This window comes from Cyprinodon tularosa, unplaced genomic scaffold (genome assembly GCF_016077235.1).
Source record: "Cyprinodon tularosa strain WSP-4 unplaced genomic scaffold, ASM1607723v1 ctg656, whole genome shotgun sequence".
NCBI classification, from domain to species: Eukaryota; Metazoa; Chordata; class Actinopteri; order Cyprinodontiformes; family Cyprinodontidae; genus Cyprinodon; species Cyprinodon tularosa.
In genome coordinates this window covers 536731-552327 of record NW_024039403.1, presented here as the reverse complement: position 1 = coordinate 552327, position 15597 = coordinate 536731, and the positions used below count along the sequence as shown (strand labels likewise).

General features: G+C 39.9%; 1 protein-coding gene across 6 annotated transcripts in view; it reads left to right on the top strand.

The window, feature by feature from the left end:
* The window catches only part of ralgps2 (Ral GEF with PH domain and SH3 binding motif 2), a 142243-nt gene that overhangs the window by 76674 nt on the left and 49972 nt on the right, over nucleotides 1-15597 (top strand). For all 6 annotated transcript variants that reach the window (XM_038309084.1, XM_038309086.1, XM_038309087.1 and 3 more), the window contains 3 exons: nucleotides 7291-7380; nucleotides 9620-9712; nucleotides 9882-10008. In XM_038309084.1, the coding sequence (XP_038165012.1) occupies nucleotides 7291-7380; nucleotides 9620-9712; nucleotides 9882-10008 (310 nt within the window). The remainder of the gene's footprint in view (nucleotides 1-7290; nucleotides 7381-9619; nucleotides 9713-9881; nucleotides 10009-15597) is intronic.

The following is a 15597-nucleotide window of genomic DNA, read 5'->3' as shown; positions in this document are numbered from 1 at the left end:
TTAGGTGACTAAGGAGTTTTAAGGAGAAATAAGCAGTTTATAGTGTGTTAATATAATGAATAGGGCTGAAACAATTATCAAATTAATCATGATTGATCGATTATTGAAATAATCATCAACTAATTTAGTAATCGATTAATCGTTAATTGGAGTATAGAGACTCTAAAACATGAATTTAGCTGACAGATCGACCCACTCAGAGCAGGAATTGTACCAACATTGTGAAAAATATATAAATATTTTGCAATTAAGATAAAAAAAAAAAACTTTTCTACTTTCAGTATGCTCTATCCAGTACTCCACAAGTCTAAAAGTTTTAGTTTCACCTGGTTTAATTCTGTATATTATTAATAGACTAATCAAAAAAAATGATCGGCAGGTTAATAAACTGACAAAATCGTTAGTCGCAGCCCTAAAAATGATTAAAATCATTAAAGGTTGTAAATATTCCCAGACTGGCTTCTGGATTGATTCACTTTTCTGCACTAGCACGCTTTGCTCTGGCGTTACTTCTCTTGCAAATACTGTTAAGCGGCTACTTGAGAATACACAGGGACGCCCTCTAGTGGACGACAGTGACACTACAACACAGAAGGAAGTTTATTCTTAGTGGACGTTACCTGTTAATCAGATGAAACAAAATTTCATCTAATCAACCATTAATCACTAATTAATCATAAGTCGATTATTTATTTACATCCCTACCTTCAGCACAATATTCCCCCCAAAAAGCAGAAGTTCAGGGTTCTTACGATGCGTACTACAGGGTTCGTACACCTTTTCCAAAGTCAAAATCAAGCGCTTTTCAAGCACTTTCAAGATCCATTCTAAAAGTTTTTCCAGCACCTTACGGAACCAGTTTTGCACGGACGATGACGAAGCAGATATTTATTTTCTATTATCAGTTTTAATTAATTACTTACCTTTCCACATATAGTTCACCAATGATGAAGACGACGAACGCTTTTTTCCCCCCACACGTCTCCTCGGATGATCAAAGAAAATTACTCTTCTGCCATGGCGTAGTAATATAACCAACCAGAGGGGGTCGCAATTCAGTATTATCAGCCGTAGAGTTATCAATGCTGTTTTAAGGTCTGGGCCTGGCAATGAATTAAAACTTCGTTTTTTTGTTTTGTTTTTTAACGTTGGCGAGGCGTTAGCGTGAGTTTGGCGAGTCGACTGCCTCGCCAAGATAGTGCTCGAGAAACACTGCAATACTAACATTACATTATCACACCGTACTCTCAGTCACTCAGTAACTTAGCCTGTAAATTCCTAGCTAGCAGTTACTAGCGTAAACAAATAGGCGCTAACGTTAACGTGTACTAGGCTACTTCAGTTGGCTTACTTAAAAGTCTTTGACTTACTCTTCATGTAACTCGAGAGCGCAGACTCGCCCATTGTGAAAAGCTGCACATCTTTTTTGCAGACTTTACAAGACGCAACTGGTGGGGTTTGTCCCCGTTTAATCCATAATTTGTATTTTTCATCTTCCAGCCAACGTTCATTGAAACGACAACCTCCCGGCATGGTGCAGTAGTGGTTTCATGGGGGCGGAGTCACACATGGAAATAGACTGGCAGATCGCAGTCACACATAAGCGAGCAGGTTTCTTTTGGGCTCTCCAACCTTTTATTTCTCCATTTAATAAACACACGATTCAGTTAGATAGGTATTTGTTGTGAAAGAAATAATTACAGTTTCAAGCATTTTCAAGCATTTCATCCAAAATATAAGCACTTTTCAAACCTTGAAAACACAACGTAAAAATTCAAGCATTTTCAAGGATTCCCAGCACCCGTACAAATCATAAGGTTCCCAGGGTATGAATATTTTTTGCTAGCAGCTGTAAACAGATTAATATGTTGAAGAATCTTATGCTTGCTCTCTCGGTGCCCAGTTACGTTAAGGGGAAGCTGTGGGGGTAACCGTGCCCTTTAATCCACTTCCTAATGTTTTTGCCAATCTTTTCTGAGAACCACTTCACCGCCCTCCAAACGATCCAAGAGGAATGTGTTTCTGTGGAAACTTCTTCATGTATGGCCGACCCCAAATGGTGATTCAAGATGTTTGCTGCAGACACTTGGCTGCTGGGATCCAAGGAAAATCAGCTTTTTGGATCGACGGTCTTAGACTGCAGAGTGTCCTGGAAAGCCCCTTACACATGAGCTAAGCTCACATTATTTTTCCTTTATTCTAAGTTTTGTTGACTCAGTGCTTTTAGGAGCCAATAAAGAAGCAATTTGCTGATACTTATAAACCGCAAGGATCATTGCTCTGTTACCTGTTCCTTAAGCATTACTCAATGAAATGTTATGCCCTAATAAGAGCACCATTTTTTCAACAACTCAGTTTGTTCTGTAGATTTTTAATACTCCCCAGCCAAACGTTGAATGATGATAATTCAGATCTTATAATGCTTTTTAGCTGCAGATTTTTTTCCATTCATTGGTTTCTTCCAATAGGCCACTAAACTGGTTAATCTGCAGCTGATGCCTTTGGCTGCTCCACAGATTAGTGCTGTTTTATGAGCATAAAGCCTTGAGCTTCAGAGGGTAGCTAGAGGTGCACCAATGAGGGATTTATGGCTGCTTTTCAGTCGGATTTCTGTAAAGCTCTCACCTGCTCAGAAAGATTTTTTTTACAAATTAACAAGAGCCCTCCTTTTTTTTTTTCTACCTGCCTTGCAATCAGAGGAAAATGACTTGTAGCTCTCTTCACGACACCACAGACACAGGTCGATCAGTGTGCCAACTCAGCCACTTTGACGCTATATTTAGCGACTTTTCAGACCCCTCCAGCGACTATTTTTCAAAAAAGCGACTAGCGACAAATCTGGCGACTTTTTACGGTGTCACTGGAGACTCTTAGGTGAAAGCATGTATCGTTCCTACTCTTGTCCTCCAGCGGCAGCTGCTGCCGTGGGGCGCCTCCCCCATCCCAACCCCGTTCTCCCGCAGGAGTCCCTCTCAGCGCTGCAGTCAGAGCGCAAATTGATCACAATAATTAAAATATATAAATAAAAAAATAAATAAACATTAATGGGCAGAAAAAAGTAGCTCTATATATTGTTTAGTAAAGTGAGTAAAAATACTATTATATAGTGTTTTTACTCACTTTTTGTCTTTCTGTAACAATATTATTTCTCCCACAGCATCAATAACATGCACATCACTTCCCTTGGCAGATTATGCAAATTAGGCGATGACGTCATTTAGCGATTTTTAGCGACTTTTAGCACAGCCGATAGCTACTTTCCTTACTGAGGAGTTGGCAACACTGAGGTTGATTCTTTGGAACGGGTGTTTATTCATTGAAGCCCATGCAGAAGCAGCCTCCTCATACCATAACATCATGGGACATCGTGCCTCGTGACGCCGTAAGAACTTTAATTGAACACACAGGACATGAAAATACATTTTACCAAAATGTAAAGGAAAATATGAAGACTACAGGTCCAACCAGCTTTAGTTCTGATAAGCCAAACTAAACGTACCTCATTGGCTGCTTGTCATGAAAAGACTTCAGTTTCTTAATCTTCAGCACCCTTCAGGTTCACCTTTACAGTAAGAATCCCGCTGCATATTTCCTTAGTAACGGTCAGTTATTTTTTCCCGCCCTTTCGGGATCTCGTGAGATTAACAAAATCACGCGGGATTTCGGAGTCAGTTTTACACAAGAATTCAGCAGCAGACGGTTAAAGGGCTTTTTAAACAAAGAAAACTTATATGATTTTGTACCGGATAATATTTAAATGCATTTTAACTTACATTAACAAAATATGAAATAAAATAACTTGTATATTTATTCACAAATTGTCTTAAATCAACTAATCAACAGTAAACACCTGAACAACAACATGAACATGACTCCTAATAGAAGCTGAGGCACCGTCCTATAAAGTGTGTGTGAGAGAATCTACCATAGGTATCTCCTAATGGCAATAAAAACCAAAACTGAGATTTCCATTTTTTTATTTGCCTGTCGCCATGGTTAACATTAGTAGGTACATATGGTACATCTGAGCCAGCGTGTATTTCACATCTAACCTTTCACACATGTTTCCTGTTAGAGGCTGAAACATCAGTCTGGTCACAGAGAAACTGCTCTGTAATGTTCTCAGCCGCCCAGATATCTGATCAATTTAACAGCTGGGTCCCTGTGCTGGCCACCTACTCATTGGAACGTACAAAACCAGGAAAAGTATAAAGCGGTGAAGGAAGTGAAAGGATGAGCACTATTGAAGTTTAGGTTTGTCTTGTTGGAGCTTGAAATGTTCTCTGTTTGTGGCTCTTTTTCATTTGAGCTCATTTTACACACTTTGCTATCTGGAAATGACTTATTTTCATTTTGAATAAACTGTCAATTATATAGGACTGCTAGATTGGGAATATTCTGGACACGTCGTTAAAACAATTACTTTGCAAATTTTGATTTTTTTTTTTAATATATAGAATATTGTGATGGGATTAATTGTAATTAAATCAACATTATGTAATTTAATACTTTTAAAATAGTAAAATACACAAGCTAAATTAAAATATAGAATGAATATAGTATGAATAGAATACTGAATAAAAAATTACTGAGTCTGAATTCAGCGGCTGCGTCCTCGAAAGGCCAAATTCAGTGGCTAAATATGTCATAAATATGTCGTGTCTGAGCTTTGTTCAGATTAGAGGACTCCTCGTTATGCGGACGACAAATCCAGCCTTCTTTTTGCCCGTTTTGAAGGAAGGGTCTGGTGTATCCGGCGTAGCCTTTGGTATCCCATGATTCATTGCGAGTCCTAGCAAGCCTGCTGCTCTGTGCTCAAAGGAAAAAGGTGCCAAACAGTGGTGAATATTGTACATGCAGTTTAATAAAATACAAGTATGTCAATAGTTTAGTCTAAAATTAATGAAAATATTTTTTCTAAATGGTTATTGAGTCAGATATGTGGCAGTTTGGTTTTTATCTGTCCCTGTGTAAATGGCTTTGGCTGACAGTTACGTTCAGATTCCAGTAGCTCTGCAGTGTGGGGACTAGAAATATTATCTTTGCTTCTGAAAAACTGCTGCTGAAGCTCCTTAAAAATGTTAGTAGCGCCCAGAACAGTAGTGAGAAGTTCGGCATCCATTCTTTGCCTGCTTTGTGTGTGAACCGTCAGGTTGGTAGGCGACAGAACGTACGGGCGGTGAAAGCCGGAGAAAGCTGGACCTGTTTGAATCCATAGCCATAACTCTTCCAGCCTCCATACTGTCATGGTCCTTGAAGGATCCAGTCCAGGTAGACTGGGAAGTCGAACACATCTTAAAGCCCCTGTCACACTTTGACGATTTAGACCAGCTTATGCCTGACGTATAAAAAATCTGGCAAAAGTTATGAGCATGGTGAAACACGCTGGCTCACGTCGACATACGGCGAGTACGTCAAGAAAGTTTGAGCATGCATTTCCAACGCATATCAACGTTTCTGAACGCTGAACGTGTTTCTAACTTCCAGCTACTGTATTATGGCGTATTGGCAGCGTTTTGGTATAATGGGGGTTCACAGGAGGAAACCATCAGTTCTCCTCCAGACTTTATTCCCATCATAGGGTGAGCCAGAAGGGGAGTGATGCATTCACTCTTACGACCAGCAAACTGCCCAGCTGACATGGCGCTGAATCTGCTGCCACTGCAAACCTTCTTTCTTTCTCTTTCATTATACTTTTATTTATTTTTTCTGGCAGGAGGTAAACAGCTGCTAGGTTAATACTGAAATCAGACAAATCTTTTAATGCAGACCGGGAGCATCGCTGCCCCTCTCAGGAGGCATAGTGTGCTGCCGCGTGTTATGCATAAGTTAGGCTGTCGTTGGACATGCGCTTTAGACTTGTTCAGACTTCTTATGAAAGTCCAGCGTATGCCAGCGTTTTAGAAGATTGTGGGATGTCAGGCATACGCTGGATAAATAGTGGAGGTGTGACAGGAGCTTTAGATCTTCTCCCAGTTTAAACATACCGGAGTTTGTTTCCCTCCTTTCTTCCAGACCTTTTATGAAGGAGTGACTACATTCAACTGAACCCCAGTTCTCTGAGATACAGGGAGCCAGTGTAAGAATAATTTGTAGTTTTTAATGAGGATTTCTAGATCAGCTGTAGCTGTGGGATGGACTTTTTAAGCAGACCTGTGTGTAACAACATTGCGGTGATTGTATTTTCCAGGTCTTGCTGAGAAATGAGTCCTTTAATCCTAGAAATGTTCTGCATGTTATAGAAATTTTAGTGTTTTTATGTGACTGAAGGTTCCAGTCTGAGTCCATCTCTACAGCTTTGGTCCAAAAACTACATCAGTTCTTACTTTTATTTAACATGAGAAAGTTCTGGCACCTGTGCACTGATTTCTGTATTTACTGAGCAGCTGATAGGTCCATTGTCACCTGGAGACATTGTAGTATAGAGCAGTGGGATCTCTCCTGAGTTATTAATTGTTATAATTTGAGCTATGGCAGAGCATTTAGATAAAAATATAGGCGGGCGCCAAGATGGAGCCTCAGGGAACCCCACATGGGATGTTTGTCAACTTTGATGGAAAGTTGCTGACAGAAAAGGACTCGTTCATATCTTATTTGTATGGAAAAATATATATATCTTTTGTATTAAAAAAAGGATATAAAAGAGAGATTTAATTAATTATTTGTCATGGTTAAAAGTACGATCATCTTGGAAAAAGACACAACAATTGTGAAACTGCTTGTTTTATTTTTCCAGAACACAATGTCCAGACAACTGCTGTTCTGAACTTAACTCTCTCCCTTTTCGCTCACCCTCTTCCAAAGGTTCCCCGATGGTTTAAGCCCAGATTGATTGGCTGACTGCTTTAACTGCGTATGTGTTACCAGAAATTTGTCAGCTTCCCTAAAGAGACAAAGTTCCGACATCCATCACTGTCTGGCTGAATCCTGTGAACAAACACATGTCGTTTTTACCTCCTTTACCCACAGGCTTATGGTGCGTCATATCTACCAGTGGAAACTGATCTACCAACTGATTCTGATCCTTTTATCCAGAGATGGTTTCTTATTGACCTAAATGGAGCAGAACTGTTTATGATCTGTCCTGTGATGTCATAGCTTATTGCAGCTTTGGCTCAAAGATTGAGAGATCTAGTGATGGAGAACAATCCCTGTTGTAATATATCTGAAATTCTTATTCTGCTTTGGAGTCTAGAACTTCTTATCGTTTCCTTGAACTCTTTTTGGGGGATTTTTTTTAAGTGTTGCTCATTCCAGTAAACCTGTTGTGTTTTTTTTTTTTTTTTTCAGACGAGTTTCTGGGTGGTAAGAGAGATCCTCCATGCCCAAACGCTGAAGATCAGAGCTGAAGTGCTGAGTCTATACATACGCACTGCCAAGGTAAACATCAATGACATCAATTCTTTAATTTACATGGATGGTTTGCTGAGTGTTTCCCATGGGTTTATCCAAATCCTTTTATCAAACTGAAAAGTATTAAGAGCTAGAATTGCAAGTTTTTGTTGACATAAAGTGACATTTACTTTGTAAAATTACATTTACAGTTAATAAAGGCTATAATTAGCTACTGTCCTGATCTCTAAGTTTAATATAAAGGATCAAAATAGCACTATTTATACTGAGACACAGTAAGCTCTGAGCTAAATGATCAACAAGTCATATCAAAACAGAATGAGCATGCTAAAGCTGCTGTAGCACCTCAGATAACAGCTCCATGTGCAAACATTCTGTGTTTGAGTTTGTGTGGCTTTGATAAAAAAAAAAAGTATCACTTGGGCTTTAATAAGGAGTAAGCAGGAGTTATTAGAAAATAAAAAACAAAAACAAATGGAGGTGTACTGCTGTGGTTGGATGCATACATATATAAAAGTTGATAGATGGTCTAGTGCAGAGGTCACAGATGAGCGGACCGGGGTCCGGATCCGGACCCAACCAGGCTTAAAACATTTATAAATTACCGCATGTTGTCCGAGGACAGTGACTAACTTCACTTGCGCCGCTTCTCCTGTTAATACGGTAAAGCCCTCCGGAGCGTCCGGCTCCAGGCTGCACATGATCCATTAGCCAATGAGCTGTCAGTCTGGGTTGCTGCTGCTGCTACTTTTAGACACAGCAGGCAAACCTGTGGCAAGACGGGCGATGGGAAGGAAGGAGAAGACGATGAAAACGGCATTCTCCACCATCAATATAATAGAAAATAAAGATGGATCCAGGATCAAAATGAGCACCTTGACATGTGCTGGAGAATGGGTTTGTCTCCATTCAAACCCAGGTTTAAAAATCCTCCCAGGGCAGCCTAAAGCCCACGGCTCTCATTGAGCCATTTAAAAGGAAAAAAAAAAAAGTTCAGTTCAGGTGTTTTCTAAAAGATATGGAAGTCAGGAAATCGTCTATATACCAAACTGTGAAAGATTGTTTCATAAAGCACTTTAGATTTTTAAAATAAAATTTTTTTCCATTTTTTATTAAGTATAACATGGATGCATAAACACCTGCATTTTATTTCAGTGTTAAATGCTGTTTGAAGTTACGGATTAGAATAAAAAATGTCTCCGGATCTTTACTGGTTGTTGATTTTCTTTTTTCAGACTCCACTGATTTTTAATTAGTGACCCCTGGCCTAGTGGGTATGGAGGATAAAAAGTGCCAAAATTAGATAAATAAATACAGCATTACATAAATAATTAAATGTGTCAATAATTAATTAAATGCGGAATTAAATAAATAAATGTCATTCATTAATTAAAAACATGTCACTAATATAAAGTGCCACAATTAAATAAATAAATACAGTGATAAACAATTAATTAAATGTGTAATTCATTAAATAAATAAGGAATTTAATATATAAACGTGTCATTAATTTAATAAAATACGTCTTCATTTTATAAAAAAATATATATATATAATTATTTCAGTGTGCATTTAATTATTTCATGGTCCTGTGTCGCAGTGCATGGAAACCATTAAAAGAATCTGTCAAACTCACCCATCAAAGTTAGGGGGCGGGGTTAACGCGAATCGAGTCGCCACCTACTGTATCAGAGTATGTTCACTACCTGTGGATCACAGTCTCTGTAATTGATTTGCTTCGCCTTAATGTGCAGGGTGACCAATCAGGTGTTAGATAACCGCCCCCTAACTTTGATCTCATTGTTTATCGCTGTATTTATTTATTTAATTGTGGCACTTTATATTAGTGATGTGGTTTTAATTCATGAATGACACATTTATTTATTTAATTCCACATTTAATTAATTATTGACACATTTAATTATTTATTTAATGCTGTATTTATTTATTTAATTTTGGCACTTTTTATCCTCCATAAGTGGGTGGGGCATCGGCTTGGCATCCAGAGGTTCTGAGTTGAAGCACCACTCCCACAGACTGCCACTCTGGCTCAATGAACAAGACTCTTAACCCCACACTGCTCCCCGGGCGCCGCACAATGGCGGCCCACTGCTCCCCAAGGGGATGCTCTGGACCTGTGACAGTGAAATGACAATAAAAAAGCTCGGGGGGGGGGGGGGGGGGGTAGCTTTATGGGAGATCTATAACTCCGCTGTTTAGGACCTTCTGGCAGTGCAGATGATTGATGTTGTGTAACTTTTCCCAGAAACTGTGTGACATGAACAACCTGCACGCCGTCATGGCCGTGGTGTCAGGGCTACAAAGTGCGCCCATCTTCAGGCTCACAAAAACATGGGCGGTGAGTAGCTATACTTTTATTTATTCCATATGTGGTTTCCTTATACACAAGGGCCAACCTGACACTGGCAGCGAAATAAGGCCAGTTATTTGGGTTTTTTTCTTCTTCTTTGCACTGATTGCCTGTTTGTCCTTTTTGGTTTTGTGGTATTTTTTCATCAACCTCACAGTTGCTGAGTCGAAAGGACAAGTCTACGTTCGATCGGCTCGACTACCTGATGTCCAAAGAAGACAACTACAAACGTCTGAGAGACTTCATTAGCAGCCAGAGCATGGTCTCTTGCATACCGTACCTAGGTAAGGGAAACAATTGTTCTGCAGCAAAGCTTTTTATGTAGATTCTTCAGCTTTAAAGTCTGTTTTCAGGTTAGTGATTAATGGCGTATTGAGCCTCTGCAGCTGTGCCTGGTATTCCCATCCTACAGATTATTAAGTGGACCCATATAGATGTGTTTTATCGTTTATTGTTCTCCGTCCTCTCAGGATGCTGTTTGTTTCCACTGTAGCGTTGGCCTTTTTCTGTTCTCCATCATTCACTGTCTTTGCTTTTTTGTTTTGCTTGGCTGCTTTGACCTGAGAGGAGGAGTGCGAGCCGCTCATAAATTCCGGTGCTCTGTGGAGAAATATCTCAAGGTTCTTTTTAGCAAGAACAAACGCATGAATCAGGAGGAAAACGGGGGGGGGATTACTCCTTTTCCTTAATATATGTAAAAGCTTTCTTTTGTTTTGGCTGGACGCTGACATCACGCAGGGATCCCTTATGAGCAGTGCAGGAAAAATGCTCCGGTCCGTGTGTGTGGTTTTACTGCCGTACTGTTTGTTCTTGTTTGGGCTTGATGATGACTTTGATGTTCTTTACTGTCAAACTGTTTTTTTCCCCTTCATCGCTGCCGTCGTGGTTCAAACATGCAGACGTAAATCTGTACAAACAAACACAGACGAGCATAGAAAACCTTTGTCTTATTGTCACCACAGAAGGTGCCCATTTATCTCCTCCTTGCCGCCATAGAGGCAAACGCAGACGGACCTGGAGACCAATGCAAATTTAGGGCCGTGAAGTTGGACACAAACTCCAGCATAACTGTCTTCAGTGTGTTTGAGGAGGGAAAGACTTTCCGTTTGCTAAGCGTTTGGGTGATTTGTGACCAGCTGCTCTGTCACAGGGTGGAGTCTCTCTGGGTATTAATGTATGAGTGGGATGGTGTTTCCTTATGAGATGTGCCTTTTTGTAATGTGAACACATATGTTCTGTGTGACCGTCTGGCTGTCTTGGAGGATGAAAAGAGCCAAGTTGGCTGAGAGCAGGGAAATGGCCACTGGCTTGTTCTGGAACATTTCCCTTAATCATAAATTCACTCCATCACACAGAAAGATTGAAAACAGCAGAGCTTTTTTCCAATGCATCTCTGCTAATTTAAGCTTCCCCACGCCTTGCAGAAATCAGGAATGTGTCCCGGCGTGTTGTTGCATATTAGAACCCAGTTTATTTTTTCCTGAGCCTAAAATAAAGTCAGAGCTCACAAGGGGGTAGTTTGAACTTTGTTTTTTTTTTTTTATGTTTTCAAAGTGCAGTTCTGAACCACCTATGTAACTTTCAAGCATGCTTTGCTGCATTTGCATCTAAATTGTGACTAAAGTGGACCACTTTTAACCATTACTGCCATTCTTATCAGCCACCCTCGGGAAAATGGGTGTTGAAAGCTTTTTTTTTTTTTTTTTTTTCAACAGTAGGCTGATTGGAAAGGCGGCATGAGAGAGGGGGAGAGAAATGCGGCAAAGGACCACAGGTCGGATTCACGATCACTGAGTCTGGAAGCGGCCATTTTAGCCCAAATATACTAACCCCTCCCTCCTGCCATCTTCCAGCAGTGACGTCACGATGCGGTAAGCCTAGCGCCATTCTCCCCGCTTTACAAGCTAAATCAATGGGAACTACTAGACACATCTGCAATCAACAACAATTATTGAAGATTTCCAGAGGACTTCACCATTGAAATTCACCAGAGCTATAGTGAAACTGACAATGCCCACGTGCATGGCAGCTGGATGCTGGAATACATCGGGTAAAAGTGGAAAAAAAAGAGTTATTCCACCTTTCTGATTCCTGATCCTCCACGGACGGGTTGGTCGTTGGATCGCCAACTTGAAGAGGGAGGATTTGCCATCGAACTTCTGGCCAGAGAAAAAACACGTAATATGTAGCCAACATTTGGAAGAAGAATGTTTTCAAGATGACTTAGATAATAGCTCGTTGTGACAAACACCAGATACAGCACTGGCACTTGATCAACAGCCGATACCGCACCGTGACGTCACTAACCAGTAGGTGGCAGTAGTGTTCTTTGACAAACATGGATGCCTCCAGTAAAGCACATTCACATGAAAATTACTCTGAATTAAAAACACTGATCATTTATTGAACAGGATGGAATCATTTCATGTCTAAAGTAATTTCAGAAGTTTGAATTCTCCGGATTTTTCCTTTAAAAGTTGTGACTGCTTTTCTGATGACACTGCCACTTGTGGCCAAAACACGGAACTGCATCTCTCTTCTGCTTCTACTTAATAAAGCTGAGCCGGATGCTGGTCACTTCTGAGGGTCACAAAATCATCTTGAATAACGCTTCAATTGTTTGCTAGGTCGCATTGCTGGACGTCACATCCCCCGAACAGCACGGGAATTTTCAGCCTGAAGTACATTCAGAAAATTAGGCTACAGGTTTAATAGATGCATCAGTGCTGCAATGCTCAGGTGTTCATCTGCTCATCAAACCATGTTTTAGTTGTGCAGTGTCAAAAAAAGACAATGTTAGAGATATTTTACAGTAAAAAACAAAAAAATGTTCTTCAAAGACTGTAATCTGTCTTATAAGTGCTGGAGTGGTTCTCGTGACAGGATGAAGTCTGACCTTATTCAGCAGCAGTCTTCATTCTCCAACACTTTCAGCTGCCACTAACTGTGGGACTGAAACTACATACAGGTGCATATACCTGAACGATGCATTCAGTTCTCTAAGTATTTGCTGGAAATTGCACCGATTTACTTTATATTTGGAGTTGTTAAAATAAAAAAATACAGATGCAGCCTCTGTATCCAATGAATGAGAAACAATGGAAACACATGTCACTTTTTTAATATTCCTTGTAAATATTTTATGATCCCTGCATGAATTTATTTGACTTAATGATATGCTGGTCCATGTTTCTTTTAATGTTTGGCGTCTGTTGGCGGAGAGGGACTTCGCTGAGGGCCAAAAAACATGCACAAGTGCCTCGTTTCTGTTTATTCGCAGAAACGGTTGCTGTGGGAGAGGGACACACGTGTACGGAACACCAATGTAATGGAAAACATCGGGATTAAAGTGTTGTCTCAGATCAAAAAAGCCAGCCAACTAAGAGAATAATTTCCCTTCTGGCTCCTTTGACGCTGGGATCTACATGTTGAGAGCCAGCACAGTTGGTCTTCTCCAAGGTCGGGCCCCTGCGACTGTGGAGGCATTCAGCGTTTTTTGAGCAAACTCTTCAACTTTGGTCAATTCGCTCTTATTCAGTCTTTATGAGACACATTTAGTTGGATGTAGCTCCTCTGTTAGTTGTTTGTTTTTTTAAACAAAAGGTCCGATCTATTCTTACATCCAGCGCCTCCGGAGGAAGCTGTTCAGGAACAAGTAATTTCAACACAAGCTGATTTTTTTCTTAAGTTTAAGCTCAATGGCTTCATGTGAAAAGAATGTTCCTCCCGGGGTTTTCTGCAGATGTCTCGTGGTCTTAATGGTTCTTACTGTCTCTAGCAGCTTTGCTTTCAGTCTGAATTCTTTCATGACTGTTTTAATTAACGTCTGCTCTATAATCTGCATCTCTGTTTAATAAGGATCAGTTTTCCTTTGCAAAGTTCTTTTTTATATTGATATAGTGCTTTCAAGGTTTAACATGACTTTGGCATTTCCTTTTTTCCACAAATAATGTAAAAAATAAGTTGCCCTAATCAGTGTTACCACATTACTCAGGTAAATTGATACGGTATTATTTATGTTTAATGCAAAGGTAAGAGCGCTTCAGAACCATCCATCTATTTTCCATCACGCTTTATCCCTGCTGGGGTGGCAAGGGGAGCTGGTGCCTGTCTACGGGCGAGAGGCGGGTCCACCCTGGACAGGTTGCCAATCTATATCAGGGCAACAAATAGACTAACAGGGCAAACAACAATTGCGTTTTTAAAACATTAAATCCAATATCTGTTGAGATCTCAATGTTAATATAGCGTATTTTAAGGATTATAAGCCACTACTTTTTATCCATGATTTGAACCATGCAGCTTATGTGGATCTTAATCTTAATCTTACTTATCTTTCTGCATAATTTTCATTTAGCACACGATGATGCTAGCAGCAGGAACAACGGAGAACAAATGTCCCTAATTCACACATTTTGACATTTATTTGCTGCATTAAAGCTGCCAAACCAATTAAGGGACTGGTCTCAACTCCTGCAGAACTGAAATAAAGAGCTGACGAAGCCCCGTCTTTTAGTAGAAGCTCTTATTGCTGCGAGCCAACAAGCTAACAGGAGCTAGCATTCTTCCCTTCTCCAGGGGCTACATGTAGAGGTCCCCCTACAGGTTTGGTGGGAGACAGTTCAGTAGATATCAGTGGCTTACAGCCTGGTGTATGTACCTGATCTCGCGAGAACTTCAGCAGATCGCACCGAATCGAGAAGGACGACCACACAGACAGCCGGAAAAGGCATACCAAGGACCAATCACAGCTGCTTTTTGTCTGCGCACTTCCGCTTTGGGTCTGCGCAACCGTCCGACGCGTTGTCAGGGTTTTTTCGAGACAGAGACAGATTTGATGGTTGCAGAGGCTATGCGTCAGAAGTATAAATTGTCCTTTATACTATAATAAAAAGGGGGAGAGCTCTGTGGCAAGCTGTGTTCAGTAGATAACAGGTTAGCCTCTTTTAGCTTGGTCAGTTAACGACATTAAGCTACTCTACTTTTATATTCGTGTGAACAACACCGTTCGTTTTCTACAAGTAGAATAACTGCTTTATTTGTCTAAAATCTCTACAAAAGTCATTTTTAAGATGTTCCATTTGTCCTCCGCTGCCCTCAGGCTGTAATAAAAAGAATACTAATAAGTTTAGACTTTTTCGTCACCTTGTTAAATGGCAGAGCTCAGTCTTAAAATGCAGCACTTTCCTTCATGACTGACAATGATTGTTTTCTACTTTCTGCTACTTTAGATCGCCAATGAAATGTAAAATAAAAGCAAATAAAGGTAATAATATGTTGAGACTCCAAAAGAATTGCGATCCTTAAACAGGTAAATACAGTTTGTCCAAAAGGAGTTTCCATATGGTGCTGCTGATGTATGTACGTTTCAAGTTTTTTTTTTTTTTTTTTTTTGGTGGGCACGGCTTATAGTTAGCTGCCTCTATAGTCGGGGGAAAATACTGTAATTCAATCATTAATGTATTAGTTTCATCATTTAAACATTATTTAGCAAAAGGGTTTATGAACTGCTTCACTTTGCAACCACTCACATCCCTATAGGGATTTTATTTTATGATGCATAGTTTTCAAATCATTGAACAATTATATATATATCTATATAATTCAGAAAACAAATGCCATGCATTTAGTGTATTGCTTTATCTTAAGCTTTTACTGCATGGAGATGAAGAAACTAATGCATTAGTCTTGCATCTTTTGCAGCTTTTTGTCCTTCATTTATGCCCAATTAACTCCAACTAGATTATTTGTTACCGCTGCAAAAAAAAGCATCTCCATCCTGATGCTTCCACCACAAAGTTTATTTGTGGGTGAAGGTGATGCCAGACATAATTATTATCTAATTACTTTAGGCTGACAGGCATCACATGTCT